At 55.1% G+C, this 21,860-nt stretch overlaps 1 protein-coding gene across 1 annotated transcript in view; it reads left to right on the top strand.

Moving 5' to 3' along the window:
- Positions 1–255: 255 nt before the first annotated feature.
- Positions 256–21,860, top strand: part of DOC2B (double C2 domain beta) — a 29,117-nt gene continuing 7,512 nt past the window's right edge. Inside the window, exons 1-4 of the mRNA XM_041482820.1 lie at positions 256–589; positions 10,278–10,357; positions 16,306–16,380; positions 18,552–18,661. Of these exons, the coding sequence (XP_041338754.1) occupies positions 256–589; positions 10,278–10,357; positions 16,306–16,380; positions 18,552–18,661 (599 nt within the window). The remainder of the gene's footprint in view (positions 590–10,277; positions 10,358–16,305; positions 16,381–18,551; positions 18,662–21,860) is intronic.

The following is a 21,860-nucleotide window of genomic DNA, read 5'->3' as shown; positions in this document are numbered from 1 at the left end:
TCATTTATTCCCAGGCAGCGCTGGCAGGATCAGGGGCTGTGCGAGCGCCAGGGCTGGCAGCAGCAGCATGCGTGCGGCGAGCGAGGCTCAGGGCGCCACAACCACCTAAGGGGCCCGGAGCCTCCTCATCCTCATCCTCATCCTCATCCTCCTCCTCCTCCTCCTCCTCGGGAGCCCCCCGCAGCCCCCGGCAGAAACTTCCCTCTCCCGCACTTCGGGCTTCTCCGGGGGGGCTTGGCAGCGACAGCCGCATGCATGACACTCCGAAAAGGAGAGAAAATGACCATAAGTATCCAGGAGCACATGGCCATTGACGTCTGCCCCGGCCCCATCAAACCCATCAAGCAGATCTCCGACTATTTCCCCCGCTTCCCCCGCGGGCTGCCCGCCGCCGTCGGCCGCAGCAGCAGCGCCCTGCGCCCCGCGCTCAGCCAGCCCTCGGTCAGCCCCGCCGAGCCTCCCCGCGAGGATGAGGAGGATGTGGACCAGCTCTTCGGAGCCCACGGAACGACGCCCGCAGAGCAGCCGGCCAAGAGCCAAGCGCCCGACGAGGTGGTGGACCCCGAGGGCTACGAGTCCGACGATTGCAGTGAGTTGCTAAGTTTCCAGGGGAGTTTGCTCGGTGCTGAGGGCGTGGGTGGGTCTTAGGGCTGCTTGTGCATCTTGGGGAGCCCTTGCAGCCGCCGCTGGGATCGCGCCGCAGCAGGGAGATGCTGCCGGGTGTAGCCGGGGGGGCTCTCCCGGCGCTTCCCGGGGTGGAGGGGCCCTGGCAGTGTCCGTGCCGCAGCCAGGCTGGTGCTGAACCCAAAGTAGGGAAGTCTCCCAAGAGCCACCAGTTGCTGTCGTGGTTGGTGCACTTCTCTGCCTCGCCCCTGCTCGGCTCCGTGCCTCCAGCCCTCCGGCCGGGCTCAGAGCCTTTTAATCGGGCTCGGTGGTGCAGGCTGCTCCAGCCACCCTGCCGATGAGCTGGCGATAGGCTCCGGCATCTCCCGGCTCCACAGCGGGGAGATTTGTCGGGAATGACATCGCCCCGGCCAGCTCTGCCCTCTCCCTCGGCAAACTCTGGCGTGTCATCCCTCCATTCCTCACGGAGCCCTGCAGGAGAGCGGGGGCCCTTTGGAGCAGAAGGCTTTGGCCGTGCTGGATGCAGGTGTTTGCAGCAAGGGTTAACCCCTCCCCACCCAAAACGTCCTTCCCAGCCGGCGCCGTGGAGCTGCAAGGCAGCCGCTGCCTGGCTCTGCCGGCCAGGGCCGGGGATAACCCGAATTCCCTCGGAGTTACAGAAACCCCAAGGGCTCCATTCAGCCCAGCCTTGGGGCCAGATCCTGAACGCAAAGTTTGGAGCCGGGAGATGCCGGGGGAAGGGAGTGGGTGCTGCTGCGTGCTCGTCCTGGGGGAAGGGGAGGCTGAGCCGCTCAGGGCCCAGCGGTGGCTTTCCCTCGGCGGAATGTCACAGCCCGGCCTCGGCATCGCTGCCGGCCACCGGGCTGCTGCCATTTATTCCATTCATACCCCAGAGTGTGATCCCAAGGAGGGGTCCCCGAAGGGATGCGCTGCTGCAGGGTGGCACGGCTGTCCCCGTGTCCCTCTCTGGGCACAGCCCTGCGAGAGGCTGTGCTGGGTGCCAGCCCCAAAGTGGCACACTCTCTGTCCCCGTGCTGGTGTCGGGGTCACGCTCTCCGCGGAGAGGCGACAGCTCTGGCAGTGCCAGGGAGAACATCTCTGCTAAGCCGCGTTTGTCCCAGCCGGGCAGTTAACGGGGACTTTAACCGGCTTTGGGTCATTAGCTGCTCTAATTATCCCATCGTGGCAGTAGAAACGGGAGAAACCGGGCTGCAGGGCCGGGGGGAGTGTAGCACTGGGGGCTCAGAGTGCAGCGTTTTCTCTGGGTGACTCGCATGGAAATTGCCCAGGGCTCTGCATTTTGCATTTTATCCCTTGGCAGTGCTGGATCCTGGGTGCTGGATGGTGGATCCTGGGTGCTGAGTGCTGGATCCTGGGTGCTGGGTCCTGGGTGCTGAGTGCTAGATCTTGGATCCTGGATGCTGGATCCTGGGTGCTGGGTGCTGGATCCTGGGTGCTGGAAGCAGCTTGGCTCCGTGCCGAGGCCGGCGGGTGTTTCTCTCACCCAGGCTGGTGTTAGGAAGTGTTTCCTGCAGCGTAACAGGTGTCAGGCAAAACTGCTGAGGCTGTTTTGCCAGAGGTGTGGTGGGATTTTGGATGGCAGAAGCACAGTGAGCAGAGCAGGGAGGTGGCAGTGCTGGTGTCACATCTCTGGGGACAGCACAGGGTGGCCCAGACACCCTGAGGACACTGGCTGGCATGAATGTGCAGGATGGGACTGTCACTCCTCCATGTTCAGCAGCCAAGTTGTAAATCCAGGCAAGAGCTGCCTGTACCCATTCCCCAGGCTGGGAGCAGGGAGGGGATCCTGCAGCCTGACTGGAGCCATCAGCCACGCTGGGGAGTGTCGTGGAGCTCCCCCACATCTCTGGAGGGTGATTCAGGGCTGCTGCATTAGTCACCTGCACTAAATTTCCCCTGGAGAACCTGTCTGTGCCTGCACGTCAGGACAGCGCTGGGGTGTCGGTGGTGTCAGTCCCCTTGGGGGGCACACGGGGTGCAGGGGGCTCAGGGGGCCTCTGGGGATGGTGGTGTCAGAGCTGGGTGCAGCACTCACAAATTGAGGTTTTGCCAGGCAGATCTCTCCTCACTCCTCAGAGATGCTCCCAGCCCAGCTCTGGAGAGGTTCAGGGAGAGGGATTTTGCCGTGGCAGGATCCATGGGGAGGAGGAGGAGGAGGATTGAACGGCTCCCTCCTGTTTGTCCCACCTATCTGTGGGTTTCCCTCCTCCAGTGCCAGGGCGATGCTCCTGGGTGGGAGGAGGAGAGCTGCCCCTGCCTGGAGAAATGCAGCAATTGTCTGGGTTTCCCCAAGCTCCTTCCTGCCTGGAGTTACTGCTCCAGCCTGGGCGTTCTGGGGTTTTTCCAGCAGGACCTGAGCTGCCATCCCAGCCCGAATTCCAGAGCCCCAGCAGGGCTGTGGGGAGAGGGCAGGGTAAGTCCTGCCTGGCCCTGCTGCTGCTCACCTGGCTGCACCCTGTTCTTTAATCCTTTGCTGAGCTGTGCTCCAGACCCCACCAGCAAACCCTGTTGTGTCTGTGGAGGCCGTGGGAGCTGCAGTGCCTGCTGCCATCCAGGGAGGGTGGCCTGACCCAGGTGTGGCACCTGGTGTGGAGCAGGGATGTGGCAGGGGGGATGTGAGTGCGTGCATGGAATTGGTGCTCTGGAAAACCGAGAACCCCCAGGCTGAGGAAAGCAGGTAGAATCCTCGCAGAGATGGGCAGGGACCTGGCTGAGCTGGGAGGACAGGTGGGGACAGCCATGGGAAGCTCAGGTTTGTGGTTCTGGACGCCTCTCCAGCAGCCTGTTGAATGCAGCGAGTGGCAGGGAGCAGGCAGGGAACCAAAACAGCAAAAAATGAGTGGAGACATCTGGGCTGGCTCTGGGATCACTGGGAATTTCATGGAGCCAGCTTTTCCCATCAGACCTGCCAGCAGTGAGGGTTTGCAGGGTTGTGGTGGGCACCCACTGCCATCCCAGGGCCCTTGGGAGACCCTGGCAGAGGGACTCACCGCTGCCCTGGCAAAGCAGGACCCTTCCTGCAGCAGGTTTGTCCCCAGCAGAGCTGCTGAGGAGGTGGAAGGAATGAGGCAGGAGAAGTGGGAAATGTGTATTTGCTGCAGAAGGATGGTTTGGTGCTGTTGGACCAGCATCTGCTGTGAGCTGAGAGGACCAGGCAGGAGGCTGGGAGGGGGAATTGGCTCCTGCTGCCTCAAGACACCTGGCTGTCACCTCATTTTTGGCTCCCCTGGCTGGTACCCTGTGACAGCAGCAGCTCCCTGGGGTCCCCAGCCACCAGGGATGCTTCCCACCCAGCACAGTGCCAGGGAAACTTGGTGTGCAAGGAAAAGAAGCAAATGCCAGCTAGATGGCAATGTGCCACCTGCGAGGAGCTGGCTCTCGCCTCCCATCTCCACCGATTTCACCCAAATGCTGCTGCCCCTCCACTGCCTGCACCTTCCCCTCCTCAGCACCAGCAGGAATGTGTACCTGAGGGATTTTTAAAGAAAGCCCTGCACGAGCAGAGGTAGAGACAGGCCCTGAGAGGGAGCACTGCCAGGGCTTCTCGCCAGGGATAGCCCTGGAGGGAGCAGCCATCCTCCTTTCACAGGCAATCAAGTTTCCAGCCCTTGGAGAAATGCCCCGCTCCCTGAGCTGCTGTTTGGCTTTGGAAAGAGGCTCTGGTCACACTGGAATTCCTTTTCTCCTCCAAATGTGTTTGGCTCTGAGTTTTCAGGTGAGGAGAGATCCTGGGAGCCACGGGCTGCAGCGGGAGCCGGTATCCCTGGAAATGCTGCCCCATTCTGCTCCTGCCAGCGCTCTGGGACTGTTCCTGTGTACACAAACCCATCCAATTCCACCTCTTGCCCAGTTTTATTCATGGAAGAGCAGCCTCCTGAGCTCTGGAGCTGCAGCAGCATGAAAACCACTTCTCCAAAGTGCAGCTGAGAGGCCAGTCCTGGTGCGCGGCGGCTCGTGACGCCTGCAGCGCCACACAAGTTATTTAGGATGACTCTTATTTTGAGCAAAGAAGATAATTAGGCAGGCAAAGCCATCACGGAGATATTAATTACTGGCTGCTTGAAGATGTAAAGAAAGAGGAAGGTCTGAAGGGGTGCAGGGTTTGCAAGTCACCTGGCAGTGCTTTTGGCCAGACAGGGGGAGGCAGAGGAGACGGCGAGGAACGAGCAGGGTATTTACTTCTGAAACACAGCTCCTTAGCATATGCTGCCACTGCTATTTATAAGCTTTGAATCGTCTTTTCAATCCAGATAAGGCCAAAAGAAGTATTTTTCTCGCTCAGGAAACTAAACAAACCACCACAGATTTCAGCAGAGCACGGCTTTGCCAAGCAGAGCACAGCCCCAGCTGCCTGTGCTGGAGAAATGCGAGCAGCTACTGGGCAGGGTCACACCGAGGTGTCCAGGGGGTGACTCTGGACCAGCTCCTGCCTGCTTTCCTGTGGGACAGACAGATATTTGGGATGTGCTGCTGTGGGGGAGCTCTCACACCTTCCTGCTGACCATCCCAGCAGTGATCCAGGCGCAGGCTGCACATCCTGGTCCTGCGAGGAGCCTTCCTCTTCCCAGGGATTGCCCACGGGCAGAGACACCCCAGAGTGCTCAGGTGAACATGGGGCACCAGGAGAGGAAAAAACACGAGGGGATGAGCAGGGTTTGTCTGGGCATCCCTCCTCCAACACCCAGGGAAGCAGCATATGGGCTGTGGCCTCTGGCACCTCTGCTAATGAAGGAGCCCCGCAGCTGCTGGATAACGAGGTTCCCTCCTCCCGCAGCCTGCCCAGCCCTTCACCTTTCCCAGATCCAGGAGAGACAGAGCTGACACCCCTTGTTCCACCATGCTGGAGCCCAAGGGCTTCCCTGATCTCTCCTCTTTGTATTTAACACTGAAGGCAATTTTGGGGGGGTTGTTAATTGCAATATTGTACTTCATTAAAGGAGGAGAGCGGGAGAGATTTGAAGGCCATCTCTAAACTGAAATTGCTGAAAGTCTAATTGCTGCTGACATCAGGGACCATTTAGTGCTGTAAAACGTAATTGCATCTCTGAACTGTTCTGAGCAGATAAGTGTTCCTCTGAACACTCCTCCTGGAGAAGACAGAAGAGCTGATGAGCATCCATCAACCAACCCCATGAAGAAGCAGCTCCCTGCTCCAGAGCTTACCAGGGGCTGGCGCCGCTTCTCCAAAATGAAGAAATATTAATTGCTGCAAATTTTAAGTGAAAAACCCACGGCCAGGCAGGGAACATTGCAAGAGAGAGAAGTTGTGTTTGTTCCTTGCTCCTGGATCTCCTGAGGAGGGAAGGTCTCCTGCCTGTGTGCTGGATCTGGTCCCTGCTGGGGTTTTTTGTAGGATTGGGAATGTCCTGCCCTGCTGGCAACAGATCAGAGTCCTGTGGTGTGCCACTGGGTGTGTTCAGGGAGGCAGGAGCACACACACAGCCACCCACCAAAATGTTCTTCTAGCAGCTTGGCTTGGAAATGGCAGGAGATAATTTCTGTTCCTCCTGAGGAGTCATTTACCAACATTTTATATGGGGCTGTAAGTGCACAGAATTACCTGCTGCCTTTCAGGACCTTTAAAATTATCTCCATTGCAAGGGAAAATTAAAGCAATGGAAGAATAGGGACCTATCTTTTATAGTGCATTAAAAAATACCCAGTCTGAAGGTTACTGAACCTGTGCTTTCTGTAAGGGAGAGCTAATCCAGACAATCCCCAGCAGTCTTTTTACTGCTCCACTCTGATCTCCCTGGCACAAAATCCGTGAGCAGATTATCTTGGGAGCAGCAATGCTGATAAGCAGAGGGACTTAAGGCTTTTTGGACTTCTTTTTAATTAGTTCTATAGTGGGGTTTTTGTCTGCACACCTCAACTTCTCCTCCTGTGGAGCTTTGCTGGGCTTTCTAATGGCAGTCACACCTGCCTTGGGAAAGTAAGGAGTGTGCTCCATCATCGCTTCCAGGCTTTGCTGAAGCTTTTTCTGGGAGTGTCAGTGGCTCTTCCACGTCCTGGGATGTGAAACTCTTTTCCTTGGAGCATCCCAGGCTTCGGAGAGGGCGGCTCTGCCACCCAGCACGGCCCTGCAAGGACAGGGCCTGGGGAAGGGAGCAGAGCACAGATTCATCACCACATTTTTGCCTCTCATCCCACAGGTATAAATAGAAGCTCCTTCAGGCTGGCCTCACCCTGGGCTCAGCCGGGAAATGTCAGCAATAAACAATAAATTCCTGCCGACTCGGCGGGGCTGCCCGAGCCCACGGACACATCTGCTGCTCCTGCTGCCCTCTAATCACCCCCTGGCCCACTGAATTAATCAAAACGCCCAAAGGTCAGTGGGAGAAGAGGCCACCTTCCCGTGCAAGTTGGGTTTATTTTTCCTTTTAGAGCCCGTGGTAAAAGGCAGGCCCTGGCCAGCGCCTTCCCATCAATCTCTCCCAGCTCATGGAGAGGAAAGAGGGTCAGAACCTGCTAATGAGTTCAGTTTTCCTAATGGTTATTTTATCATTGGAGCAGAATAATTGTAATAATAATGATACATCCTGCCTGCTGTCTGGAGAGCGCCAAGCTGCCTTTGTAAAGCCTGACAAAGGCATTTATTTATATTTTTTATTTGCAGCCTCTGTGATTAGAGGGCAGTGTTCAGAATAGCCCAGTCGAGTTAAATAATCCTGGTAACAGTGCTTTGAGTCTAATTGCTGCCCTTTTCTTTTTTAGGTACTTGCTCCCCTAATTAAGATCACAATCGAGCTGCATCTCGAGTGGGAGGGGGAAAGCAATTAAAGAAGGGGGATTAGGTTGCTCTGCAGAGGTTTTGGGCCCAATCCTGCCAGCTGGGGATGCAGGATTCCCACAGCCAGGGCTGGATGTGCTGCTGGGCTTTGCAGGAGTGGGAGCAGTGCTGGGCTGGTAATGCTGGCTTGTGCTGACCTGTGCAGGAGCACAGGGCTGGCATGGGGCTCCTGGGGCTTCACAGGGAGCTGTTGTGGGGTGCAGGGGTGGCTTCTACCCCTGGTGTAGCTGGAGTTCTCCTGCCACATCCTCAGCCCTGGCTGAGCCTTGGCTGTGCCAGATCCATCCCTGGATGTGCATTCCCAGCATGTACCAGAGGCTGTGGGACTGTCACCGTGTCCTGAACATGTCCTGGGCATCTGCTGGCTCCTGGCTCTGGTGGCAGTGCTGGCCTCCGGCTCCACAGCAGCACCTTGGCTGCCAAACCCCTTTTTTGGCAAACTTTTCCTCCTCCCGTTTATCAAACAGCCACATTTTTAAGCAATTAGCACGCGTTGTGCTGGCATTTCCACATCCCTCTGCCCAAGGACAGACCCTTCCTCAGGAACTGAGACTCACCATCCACAAAAAAACCCTTTCTGCTTAGAGGAAAACCCCTCCAGGACTGGAGCAGAGCCAGGACAGGAGCCCTGCACTCCTGGCTGTGCCCTCCCACCCCTGGCAGCTCGGGGAGGAATGGGAGCTGCTGGATGTTTGCTGATGGACTGCCAGAGCTGGGAGCAGCACCTGAGCTCCCACCTGCAGAACAAGCTCCTGCTGCTGTTGGGAAGGTGATTTTAGGTTTTTCTGTCTTGCTGGAGCAGGGCTCCCCACTGCCCTCTCCCCTGGGGCAGGCTGGGGCTCTGTCAGTGTTTCCTGGCCGAACTCTGTTTGCCTGCCAAGCTTTTTAATTTGTTTTATAAATTGCCAGATCCAGCAGGCTGAACCGCGGGCCCCCTTCTGTGATAAAAATAAAATAACAGCTTGAACTCGGAGGGCAGAGCAGTGGGGCTGGCAGGAAATGCTGATTAAAGGGCAGGTGGAAATGATGAGGCTCCGAAACCGGAGGTTTCATCTTCCGCTCTTGAGTGAAAAATGCAGATTTGGGAAGTTTTGCTGACTTGGTTTGTGGAGCCTCCAGCTTCTCACGCTGCCATCCTCAAGCTGCCCGTGGCTGAGAGCACCCAGAGCACTGCTGGTCCTCCCTCCCTGCAGGGTGTGCAGGGGCTTTAGCTGGGAATTACTCTGGAAATGCTCATTTGAGCCAGACCCAGAGACGGTGCACAAGGTTTGGGCTCACCCCTCATCTTCCCCTGGCAGGTAAAACCCCTCTGATTTGTGCCTTACCCAGAGCAGGAGCTAATGTGCCATGAAATTGCTGCACAACGAGGGGGGTACATTATTCTGGCAGAACTCTCTCTGGGTATTTACTCTGCTTTGAACTCAAGATATTTGCTTGGGAGAAATGATTTTTTCTTTTGCCAGCAGGCAAACCTGTAGCTCCTTTGCCTTTGGACTGGGAGATCACTGTGAAATTGCAGCAGGAAGGTTTCAGTCCCCTGAATATCCTTAAACTCCGTGGGTGTCTTACTGCTATCAATGCTGGGGAGAAAAAAATCACCTTATTTCCTGCCATAAAGTTTGTCCAACTCCCCCCCAGTCAGCAAACCCTTCTTTGATATTAAGCAAAACTGTTGTGGTTTTTATTTTGGATTTTTTTTCACGTTTTGAACACGACAGGAAGGTGCAGTTACCTTGGAAACAGCGGTGGGATGGTGCTTGGTGGCAGGGCAGCACTCAGGCAAAACTCTGTTGGGAAGGTGGGCATGGAAAAGTGGGGTTTGCTGGGTCCTGAGCCACCCTGGAAGTTCCAGGCTGGTGGCAGGTGAAGCTGAGCCAGGGGAGAGGCTGCTTCATGTCCAGGTTTTGGTGTGCAAATCAGGCCTGGGAGCCTTGGAGAAGGTTAAGCTGTGTTTTTGGGAAGCCTGTCTTTTTAAGGCTTTTCCTCTGCTTTGGATTAGTGAGACATGCTCAGATCATCCAAAGGGAAAGAATTTCTCAAATCAAAAGGACTTTTGCTGCTGAGGCCCCTTTGGTTTAGTTCTGCTCCCCTGCCCCATCCCAGGAGATGCTGCCACTCCTGGATCCTGAGGATGCCATAAAGGAACCCTGCGCTGATTAAAAGCTGTTGGTGTTTTTCATTTTAACCAGGAAAGTATTTCCATCCTCACTGGGTTTAATTTACAGTTTGCAGCCAGATTGGAGCTGGGAAGGGATCCCACTGGTGGCTCATTTGTTTGAAGGTGTCACTACACAAATACACGTTCTGGGAATGCCAGCGGCGCTGGAGGGGAGGATGTGCCAACAGCAGCTCTCAGCTGTGTCCCAGCCATTCCCAAACCTTCCCAGGGGACATCCTTCATCTCCTGGGGGACAGGAAGCTGCTGGCTGCAGCCAGGCTGCTGAGGGATGGGGATAACCCAGGTGAAAGCCCACGGAAGCAAAGGCTGTGGCTGCAATGCTGGCAGAGCTGCATCCCCTCATCCCTCGCTCCTCTCCCAGGGCTGTGCTAGCCAGCTTGGGAATGGCCACCAGTGCCAAGCCACGCTTCATAACAGGGCTCCCAGCAGGGTGCTTTGTGTTTTGTGGTGTCTGCATCTCGCTCCTCTCCCAGGGCTGTGCCAGCCAGCCTGGGAATGGCCACCAGCTATTCATAACAGGGCTCCCAGCAGGGTGCTTTGTGTTTTGTGGTGTCTGCAGCCTGTTCTTTAGCACCTCCATGCATTCCTGTTGTGCTCAGAGGGAGGGCAGCCCGTGTTTGCAGGGTGCAGCAGGTTAACCACGTCTCTCCTCCCTTGCAGCCACGCTGGGGACGCTGGATTTTAGTCTGCTCTACGATCAGGAGAACAACGCTCTCCACTGCACCATCAACAAGGCCAAGGTAGGGCTCAGCCTGGCTGTGGGGACAGAAAGGACTGGCTGTGCCAGGGGAACCCCATCCATGGCTGTGCCAAGGGAACCTGACCCCTGGCTGTGCCAAGGGATCCCAATCCATGGCTGTGCCAAGGGAACCCAATCCATGGCCATGCCAGGGAATCTAACCCCTGGCTGTGCCAAGGGATCCCAATCCATGGCTGTGCCAAGGGAACCTGACCCCTGGCTGTGCCAAGGGAATCCAATCCATGGCTGTACCATGGGAACCTGACTCCTGGCTTATGGTTGTGTTCGTGGGTCCCAGGACGAGGGAAGAGATGAGAATTTGACTCCATGTTTCAGAAGGCTGATTTATTCCATTATGATATTATATTATATTAAAATGCTATAGTAAAACGATACTAAAAAGAATAGAGAGAAAGGATCCATCCAAAAGAAAAGGTCAAAAGGAAAAGAAAGGAATGATAACAAAAGCTCGTGGCTCTCAGAGAGTCTGACACCACTGGATCTTTGATTAGTCATTAAGTAGAAACAACTCACACGAACCAATCTAAGATGCACCAGTTGGTAAACAATGTCCAGACCACATTCCACAGCCATCAGATAGTTATTGTTTACCTTTCTTTTCTGAGGCTTCTCAGCCAGAATAGGAGAAAAATCCTAGCAAAGGATTTTCATAAAGATATCATGGTGACACCCGGCTGTGCCAAGGGAACCAGACCCATGGCTGTGCCAAGGGATCCCAATCCATGGCTGTGCCAAGGGATCCCAATCCATGGCTGTGCCAAGGGATCCCAACCCATGGCTGTGCCAAGGGAACCAGACCCATGGCTGTGGCAAGGGAACCCAACCCATGGCTGTGCCAAGGGATCCCAACCCATGGCTGTGCCAAGGGATTCCAATCCATGGCTGTGCCAAGGGATCCCAACCCATGGCTGTGCCAAGGGATCCCAATCCATGGCTGTGCCAAGGGATCCCAACCCATGGCTGTGCCAGGGATCCCACCCCCTGGCTGTGCCAGGGATCCCAATCCATGGCTGTGCCAGGGATCCCAGTCCATGGCTGTGCCAAAGGAACCAGACCCGTGGCTGTGCCAAGCATCCCAGGGTTCCATCACCTTCCCAGCACCTCTGCCCTCTCCTTCCCCTCCATCCCTGCCTCTCGGGGCGTTCCCAGGGTCGGGAGCCGGCTGCTCATCCCCGTGAGGAGCTGCATTGATGCTTTTTCGAGCAGCCCATCCCGATGTTGTTATTTACTGTGACCGGCTGTCGGTTTATAAATGGCTCTTTTAAATGCTGCTAATCACGGCCCCAAAGTGCTGCGCCTCAGCGCCTTTGCCGTCTGCGTGATTGAGGCAATTAGGGGCTTTTTGCACATTTGGGAGCAGGAACGGCGAGCTGAGGTCCTGATTCAGCCTCGGGGCTGTGGAAGGTGCTGCTGGGGGCTGCTGGGTTCCCCTCTGCATCACCCAGTGACCACCAGAGGTGGGCTGGGGGGGAAAACACCTCAATCCCTGCTTGGGAAGGGATGGGGGTTTTGGAGAAGAGGCTGTGAGCTGAGCCCCAGAGGCTCAGACCACGCTGTTTGCCTCCTCTCTCCCCTCCATGGCTCGTGGTTTGCAGCCCCCACCCCAGCATGGCTGGAATACCAGCACCAAAGCTGGGTTTTGGGGATGGGTGAGGAGGGATCAGCCCCAGCGCTCCTGGAGCTGCTCCTGGCAAGGGCAGCATGCCCAGGTGCCAGGCAGGACGGGCAGGGCAGGGCTGGGGCAGACTCTGGGCTTTGCCTCCCTCTGTCTCCAGTGAATCCGCCGGGTCAGGCTTCCCTCGGCGCACACGGGAGCCGTGCCAAGGAGGAGATTTCTAATTGGGTTTGGAGTGGGTGGAAGACAGGGAGGAAAGGAGAGCTCTGGGCAGCAACTGATAAATCTCACATCAGCGAGAGCGCAGGCAGGGCTGACACAGGAGAGCCCTGGTCCCTGCTGTGCCCACCCAGGGGTGTGGGGGTACCCCAGTGTTGCCCGTGGGGAGGGCAGAGCCCCCCTGGCCACCCTGACATTCAAGCTCTGGAGTCCTGTTCATTTCCATTCTGCTCTCATTCTCCCATTTTTCTCTTTTATTTACATTGCCATCTGCTCGCTCTCATTTCATCTCTCGCCTGGGGAAAGCTGCCAAAACTTGACTACAGAAAGGTAAGGGCCAGGACCCCGCTGGCTCCGGGCTGGTACAAGTAGAGCTGGACAGGAGGAGATGGGGGAAAAGCCCCAGCAGTTCTGGGATGTGATTTACCCTTGGCCCAGCTCCTGGGTAGCTGTGTCACCCTCCAGGGAAACGCCCTGGGGATGTGCCCAAGTCCAGCAGCTCCTGGAACTTTGCTTGCTGCCAGCAGCCATTCAAACCTGGGCTAGCTCAGCCACGTGAGACACGTTTTTCTTTCTCTCTGATAACCCCAAACAACCTCCCTCTCTCCCTTTATTTTACTTCTCTTTATTTCTTTTTTAATCTCCAGCACTTTTATGTCTGCTGATGCTCCTCACGAGTCCCATTATCACCCTGGGGAGCAGCAGGTCCAATCCAGCCTGTGGTGCTCCACCAGCAACTCCTTGCTCTGCAGCCCTCAGCTGCTGGAGGAGCTGAGGTCTTCACTCCAAGTGGGAATTCACCCTGCTGCTGTGCCTGGAATATTTCTGAGAGGTTTCTGAGGGGTGTAAGTTCACAGCAGGAATTGTGAGACTCTGGGTGTCACCAGACAGGTGGTAGCAGGAGAAGGCAGGGACAGGCAAAAGCAGACAGGAACAAGGAGGAACAGGCAGGAGCAGCCAGGAAAAGGCAGGAGGAGCCAGGAAGAGGCAGGGAAAGGCAGGAGCAGCCAGGCTGGCAGCAGGCACCTCGCACTGATGGCTCTCAGTGCTGGCAGCCTGTCACACTTCAGGCACGGCTGAACTCAGACACGTTGTAGCTCAGCTCGGATCAATAGGAGAATAAATCAGGGCATTGTGGAAGCTCATTCCTGGACTGCAGGAGCAGCCAGGCTGGCAGGAGGGAGTCCTGGGGTTGTGTGGATCTCTGCTGTCCTGCGTGGGACAGGGCTGGGGTGTGCTGGGCATCACCCCCTCCTAGAAAATAGGATGGAAAAGGATTTGGTGAAAGTGCAGACACCTGGTTCTGTGCCGTGCCATGCCATGGCTTCGCTGAGGTTCTCACTTTGTGCTCAGTCCTACAGAGCCCACCCTGCCGTAGGGGATTTTTAGGGGCATGCAGCAGCACAGACACACAGGCTGTGCTGTCCTATAGCTCCAGTGGTCTCCTGATTTTGGGAGAAAGGTGCCTGGGACAAGCCTCAGGGGGCTGTAGGGCAGTGGGGAAGGAGCTCCTGGCCCCAGGTAGGCCATGCCAGGCAGCTGCTGCCCATTGGAGCATCCTTGGGCTGCTCTCCCTGCACCTCTGGCCAGAAAACACCCAGGAGCCTCCACCCCACTGAGCATTTGGCTGTTCCCTCCCTTCCACCCGAGGTGAGGGCTGCAGGTCTGCACTGAGCATTACTTATGTATTAACTCATCAATATTTATCACTGCAGGGAAATTCCTCCAGCTGTCGGGCTCCTCTGGGCTGGCAGGGTGGAAATGCAGTTTGCCCCCTTTTCAGAATGGGATGCCACAGCCTGGGAATTATCCAGGCTGGTTTTTGGGCAGGCAGCTCGTTGTGGGGTGAAGGATGGAATGAATCCATCTCCTGTGATTTCTGGACGCCTCTAGCGTGGCATTAATCGGCAGCCCGATTAGCCCAAGCTGTAATTAAATCCTATTGATTAGCTAAATGTCACTGGCACGGGATGCAGCTGGCAGAGCCTGGGATGCTGGAGGTCTCTGTAGGATTGCAGCAGAGATTTTGGGGTTGGGTAGAGAAAAGATGAAACTTAATCTCAGCTCCATAAATCAGAGCAGCAGCAGGAGGAGCTGGAGCCAGGGAGATGCCCCAGCTGGATCTGAGGGGACACTCTGTGCCTTGTCCCTCTCTACCTCATCCCTCTTGGAGAAGCTCCAGGCTGGTGGTCCCTCCACCCATGGGGGTCCTCCCTGTGGGAGGGATCCTTGCAAAGCAGAGCCCTGTTAAATTCAGCTGTTTGTGCCAAACACGTATCGAGTGACACGGGAGGGAGGTAGACGTGACATTAGGAGCCATTTTCCAGGCTCCTGTCACTCCATCTTCCATAGCACATCTATTAAAAAAGCCTTTAATAGCCTCCTCAGAAGGTAATTTAATTGAGCTGAATTGATGGGTGAATTACAGAGCTGCCTGTCATTCTCCATCCATTTTCCTGGGAATCTGCCTGCTCGGTTCTGATTTCATTTGCTCTGCAGCCTGGGCAGGTTGGGCACCTCTGACCAGGGAGGCTGGGGAGAGCACAAGTGGATTGTGCAGGCAATTCCCTGCAGAGTCTGGGGACAGCCCAGCCCCTTCCTGCCCTGTCTGCCCCATCCTCATCATCTTCTGAACCAGAGACATCACCTCAGAGGCTGCCCTTAAAGCAGATTCACCTCCATTCACTGCTGATATTTTTATCCTTTTGGCTTTGCTGTAGAAGCAAACTCCTCTTTGCTGGGCACCATTTGGCCTCCCTTGCCCCAGGGCAGCACGTTTGTCTCTGTAGCAGAGCCCTTGCTCCAAGTCAGAGACACTCCCAAGGTCAGGAGCATCCTGGACAAAGCTGTGCAGCTCAGAGATGCTTCTGTGGTGCTGTGGGTCAGGCTGGCTGAGTTATTCCCTACCTGTGAGGCATGGAAATGATTCCCCCAGCATTTCCCTGCTCGATTTGCCCAAATCCTGGATGATTGCATTCCTTCTGCACACAGCCATTCCACCAGCAGTCCATACAAATGCTTCCCTGCCACTGGATCCCTGGCAGCTGCACACACTCATCATCCAGGCACTCTGCTCCTCACAAAAAGGGTGTGAGGACTCTTCAGCATCCCCCAGCCGTGTCTCCCTGCCCGGGCTGGAGCCAGGATTGGATGGGTACCTCTGCAGAGAAGCCCTGCTCTGCTCCAGGCACAGGATTCCTTCAGCCAGCCCAGCAATAATTCCTGCAGGGATCCCACAGCCAGGCTGGAAATCATCCAAGGACTTCCACCACGGAGCCGTTCTCATTCCTGCTTAGGACTGGTGAAAATTAGGCTCCATTTGTCACCCTCCTGACTCGCTTCCCTGCCCTGAGGAGTTGTTTTCCATGCAGTCTGTGCAGGTGTGGCATTGAGCTGGGTTTGTGCACCACTCCTGGATAATTTTCAGGGGGTTTAGAAGAGGAACAGAGGCACAATTTGTGCCCTCCCTCTGCCCAGAGCAGGGCATCGCTATTACAAACCTGACCCACATCATCCTTTAAAAGCTGTGAGGATCTCGTAGAGAATCCATCAGGAATGGCCACAGCGAGTGTTTCCTGGGATTGGTGCTCCTGCAACCCCGGATTTCTCTGGGAACACCACAGCATCTGGCTGGCACCAGCCTCCCACTGGCCTGGAGCTGTTCTTCCTGAATAACTGGGAGTAGGTAGGTGCTATCACACCCTCTGGAAGTGGCACCACAACAGCAGAGGTGTGTGTTTGCTCAGAAGCAATTATTAAATGACAGAACCCTGTAATTTCAAAGCTGGGAAATCACTGCACTGATTCTCTTCACCCCCAAATTAATCGTGATGAGGGTGGCAGAGCTCGCTGCTGGGAGGGAGGGAGGGGTGGATGGTGCCACGTGCAGGTGAGGAGCTTCCCAAAGCCCCTCCTGCAATGCACAGACTGGAATGCTGAGCCTGGATCCTGCAGAACTCACTCTCCCCTCCTTCCCCAATCCTGGGGGAGCCACAGTTGCTCCATGGAGCCCAGGATGGGCTCAGTGAGGCCACCCTGCCTGCCCAGCACCTCACTGCCATCCTGATTCCTGCTTCTTGCTGTTCCCTCTCCAGGGCCTGAAGCCAATGGACCACAATGGTTTGGCTGATCCTTATGTCAAGTTGCACTTGCTCCCCGGAGCCAGCAAGGTGAGAAACCTTTTCACTTCTCCTTTCTTTCCTGGGGCTGCAGCTTCTCACTGGAAATCAGGCCTGGGAGAAGCTCCTGACCCAGGGGCTGTGAGCTGCCGCACCCAGACCTTGATTTTCTTGAGTGAAAGGTGCTCAGAGAGGGCAGGAGGCAAGAATTGGGGTTGAATCCATCCTTACTGAGATGGAAAATGCCTTGCTGGGAAACCACTGGCTGGCAGCCAGGTGCCAGCCCTGATTCCTTACCTTGGGAGCCCAGCATGGGAATGCTGCATTCCAGGAGCCCCTGGGAAGCACCGAGTGAAACAACTTCAGCCATAAACAAATCAGACCCTTTTAATTCCCTTTTTTTTTTTTTTTTTTACCTTTATTCTTTTGCATTTAAAATCCCTCAGATCATAATAAAACAGAGTATAAATCATAAGGGAAATATTTCCATCTCCTTAGGTTCAGCACTTGCTGGAGAGAAGAGTAATTAAAGATATTGATGTGTGGTGAGAGCTCGGTGTAAGTGACGGGGATATGGAATTTAAATGCTCGATGTGTGTGTTAGGAATATTAATTGCACTCTTATTCCACACGAAAGGAAAGATTTTCTTTTTTTTTTTTTTTTTTTGGGGGGGGAGGTGTATTTACTTGTTACAGTTCAGTTGGATTAATTCCTAATGTTCAGGGTGGCAGAGGGAGTTTTTAACCACATTCTGAGCTTCCGCTGCAAACAGAGCCGCGAGCGCTTTCATCAGCAATATTATCAGTCATTTCCATGTTTTGTAAATCCATTGATTAGCATTTCTGCTGGAGCTGGTGGAGGCAGGAGAGGCAGGAGGGGAGGCAGCACAGGAGCTGCAGATCCACAAGCCATGGGGGGACTCTCCTTGCCCCCTCTGCCCCATCTCTGTGCTTTGTTCCAAACAGCACTGCCCTGGGAGAGGGGAGAGCAGCTCTGAGGGTTGGGGATTTGTCCTGGGCTAGTTCTTCCTGCAGCAGGACACTCTCTGAGTCCCTCAGGTGTTTCTGTCCCAGATTTGGGCTCTCAGGCACCTGTGGGTGTGGGAAGCAGGGCCAGGTTCATTCCCCATGCAGAGCTGGTTGCTGACTCCTGAGTCATTCCAGATGGGAGAAAAAGGCACTCCCGGAGCTCAGCTCCTCTGATCTCACTCGTGCTCCTTCCCAGAGCAGCTTTGGCAGCTGGGTGATGTTCATCATGTCACCCCCTTGGCTAAACCCGCTTTCCTTCCCAATCCCTGGAGCCCCAGGGATCAGGATCTGGTACCTGCAGACCTGAGCAGGCTCTGGTGCCATTGGGGCACCTTCCCCGCTGTCCTCGTCACTCAGGGCTCGTGAACCCAAGGTGGGGAATGCAGCAGCTCCCCATAAAGTTCCACAAGACAACTTGGAGGTGTTGGTGTGCTGAGAGTTTCTTATGCCCAGCAGCAGCTGAGGCAGGGATTGAGTTGTCTGACACCTAATTAGAGGGAATATTGCTGCTCTGCCAGGCAGTGCCAGGCTGAGAGCCTGGTGGAGAAGCCAAATCTGCAGCCTTAGCCTCTTTTTTCTGCTCTCCCCAGACATGAGAGGGGCTCAGGGAGTGAGGAGATCCATGTCCCCTGAGCTGGGGAGTGGCTGTGTGCCAGGATGTCCCATCCATCCAGGGGACACGAGCCCTGCTGTCCCATCCTCCTGCTCAGCAGAGCTACTGGTGCTGACAAAACACCTGTCAAAGAAGTTGTTTGGAGTCAGGCAGGATCAGGAGCTGTGCTGGGAGCAGGAGTGCAAACAAACAGCCAGAACAGCAAATCAGCATTTTTTATTTAATCCAGAAAAGATTTTTTTCCCTCCCTTGCTCTCTCCTACTGCTTAAATAAAATCCTGGTGCGTGCTCTGCCAAGTTCCCACTTGGCTGGCTGTTTCCAGGACGCAGGATGAGGGGCTGGGCTGGTTTGGAAATGAGTGGGTTGCTGTGTCCCTGCCCCTCAGGTGGATTAGGGGTGGATTTGGGCCACCCCAGTGAGGCTTCCAACACTGGGGACAGAACAGTGACAGCACCCATTGCCCCTTCATCTCCAAACTGAGCCTCCTCTCCTGCCCCGATGACCCTCCCCACTGCAATCCCACCTCCTCTGCTGCCCAAGTGACCAATCCCACTGACCCCACCTCCTCTGCTCCCCCAGGCCAACAAGCTGAGAACCAAAACGCTGCGCAACACGCTGAACCCCACGTGGAACGAGACCCTCACCTACTACGGCATCACCGACGAGGACATGATCCGCAAGACGCTGAGGTAGGGCCCCATCCTGGGGGGACACGGCCCCCTTCCCCCCCAGCCAGCTGTCCCCCCTGTTGTGCTGTGATGTCACGTCTTGCCTCAGTTTCCCCGCTCCTTCCCCAGGTGTCATTCTTTTCACCTCTCCTTTTCCCCATCCTGACTCCTGACATCCAGAAATTCCAGAGGGTGCCAATCGAGTGATTGGCAGGTTTAAAGGATGCTCTGCACCCCCTGGGGGGCCAGTGACCCATCCAGGTGTCCCTCTCACCTGAGACCCCCTGTCCCCGTAGCTGGTTGGTGGTCCCTGGGTTCCCCCCCTGCCCTGGGTAAAAGGATGGGCACACCATGCTCAGAGGGTTCTGGTGGAGCTGTTACTGCATTCAGAAGCCATGTGGCCCAGGATAAAAACTCTGGATTAAAAACTCTCCATCAGGACCCACTCCTTCCTTCACCATCGCCTTTCTCCAGCCCAGGGAGGCCTGAGGAGTGGCTCTCTTCTGCCAACAAACTCCAGCCATAAGCACTGGAGCTCGGGCCTGCCTGGCCTTGTCCCCACGTGCCCAGCTGTGACCCACAGGTAGCATCTCTGGGGGGAAAACACCACAAGTGCCACGATTTGGTTCAGCAGCTGGGACTGGACGAGTCAAGGCACGTCCCATTCAGTAATATTGGTAAAAACCAATACCTGCTCACCCCAGTGACAATTTCACCCCGGGCTCAGCTGTGGTATTCACATGCCCTCTGAACAGAGAGAAGCAGAGAAGAAAGAAAAACAGTTCTTATCTCTTGCTGTGCCTGCGTTGTGCCAAAGTAGAATGCAATGTGGAGGTTGTTTTACCCAGAGTGAGGATGTTTTGTTCCCTTGGCCTACCAGGGCCTGTGTGAATCCGGACTGTCACGAGACAGCCATGAGAGAATCAGAGGTGAGGGCAGTTCTGAGCAAGAATGAGTGCAAGGCACATTCAGTTCAGATGCAATGCACATAGTATAGCATAACAAAGTAATTATTTAGCCTTCTGATGATAGAGCCAGATACATAATTTTCTCTCTCCAACATCTGAGCCGCCCTTGATTTACAACACTCAGCCCCACAGGAGGGTCCTGGAGCTGCTCCCAGCAAAGCAGGGCAGAGTTCTCCCCAGCAAAGAGTTGGTGAGTGTACCCTGCAGGCATCCATCAGCCCCAGAGCCACTGACACCTGATTTACAGGCAGCCTGGGCTGGGGGAACCAGCGAGGAGCCTGTTCCTGCTGCATCACTCGCTTCAGAGCCCTCTGCCTGGCTCCTGCCTGCTCAGCTGGGCTGGGGTGGTGATTTCTTCCTTCTGTCGAAGGAAGGAAATTGATGAATCTTACTCCATGTTCTTAGAAGGCTAATTTATCATTTTATGATATTATATAATATTAAAGAATACTTAAATTGAAACTATACTAAAGAATAGAGAAAGGATACAGACAGAAGACTACAAGGAATGATGATGATGAAAACCTTTGACTCTCTCTTCAGAGTCTGACAAATCTGGACAGTGATTGGTCATTAAGTAAAAACAATTCACATGTTGAATAAACAAGCTCCAAACCACGTTCCCAAGCAGCAAAACACAGGAGAAGAAAATCAGATAATTATTGTTTTCATTTTTCTCCGAGGCATCTCAGCTTCCCGGGAGAAGAATCCTTTTTTCCAGAAAATATGACAGTGACAGTGTGGTTTAGGTTTAACCTCTCCATGCCCAGCTCTCACAGGCACATGTTGAGGTTTTGTGGTTGTGTCTTGCTGAGAAAATCTCCTCAGGGAAGTTCTGGGCCCCTTTCAGGGCTGAGCTTTTTGTTAGAAACCTGGAGGCACCTGTGAATTATTGTCCAGCTAAACAAAGAATGTAAGTCTTTATTTTATTATTTTATTTTGTTGGTTCAGTCTGTGCATTCAGCATCTCCCAGGGGCTGGGAGAGGTTGTGTGAGGGTGGAGCTGGGCAGGGGCAGAGCTTGGAATGATGCTCTGCAGGGAGCAGACACAGTGAATGCAAAGATTTCTCATATTTTGGCCTCTGTCCCACCTGGATGAGGGCAGGAATTGTGGGCAGCCTCGGCTGCTCCATCACCACACTGCTCTGGGGCCGTGCTGCAGGATTTGCTGTGAGATCCACGGGCAAAGAAAGGATTTTCCATCCTTCTCCAAGGACTCAGGGCTTTGCCAGCTCCGTGGCTGCAATCCCACCCTCCTCATCTGCAGGTGCCCCTGGGGGTTTGTGATTTTCCTCATGCCAGGAGCTCAGAGCTGCCTGGGGAAAGGTGCAGCTCGGAGGTGAAGCAGGGCAGAGCCCACCTGTTGTCTGCAGTGTGCAGGGTGATGGGAAATGCAGCGCCGTGGATTATTATTTTCACTTGGAAAACATTAGTCATGCTGGAAGTGCTGCAGGCTGGTGGGGCTGGGAAGCCTCCAGTTTGTTGTTATTATTGGTGGGTATTTTTTCACTGCAGGCTTTGAAGTTTGCAGCCTCCTCGAGCGTGGAAATGGGTTTGTAAGGAGATGTTGGCTGAGTTGTTTGCTGGAAGGCGACAGGGAGCAGCAGGGCTCGACCCCCATTCTTCCAGGGCTCTGGGAGCTGCTTCTCCCTTGGGAAGGGCTGTTTATCCTGGAGGCAGCAGGGAGCTGTGGGATGGGGGATGCACCAAAAAAAGTGCAGGGCTGGATTTGCTTTTTTCCCCACCGAAATCCTGCTCTGCCTCATCCCATTCCTGCCGGCCAAGCTGGGGGCTGTGGAGCTCCTTGTGCCCTCCCCAAAGCTCAAAACTGTGCATAGACCCCTGTGGCCCACCTGGGACCCCTCAGTCAGCAGGAGAATGTGGCTGGATGGACTTTAAAGATCATCTCATTTGGGCAGGGACACCTCCACTATCCCAGGCTGCTCCAAGCCCTGTCCAACCTGGCCTTGGGCACTTCCAGGGATCCAGGGGCAGCCACAGCTTCTCTGGGCACCCTGTGCCAGGGCCTGCCCACCCTCACAGGAAAGGATTTCTTCCCAATATCCCATCTAAACTGCCCATCTGTCAGTGTTTTGGTGTGGCTGGAGCTGTTTCTCTGCTGTGAGCTGGCCCTTCGCTCTCCCAGTGCTGCTTCCTGCAGGAAACTTCTCCATGCACTGGGTGCTTTGCCTCACCCATCCATCTCCTCCTCAAAATATCTCCTTTTCCACGAGGAAAAACCAGCTTCAAAG

The sequence above is a fragment of the Pyrgilauda ruficollis genome, unplaced genomic scaffold (assembly GCF_017590135.1).
Source record: "Pyrgilauda ruficollis isolate IOZ18807 unplaced genomic scaffold, ASM1759013v1 scaffold59, whole genome shotgun sequence".
In the NCBI taxonomy this organism is placed as follows: Eukaryota; Metazoa; Chordata; class Aves; order Passeriformes; family Passeridae; genus Pyrgilauda; species Pyrgilauda ruficollis.
Note: the sequence above shows the minus strand (reverse complement) of the source record. Positions and strands in the feature narration are given on the sequence as shown.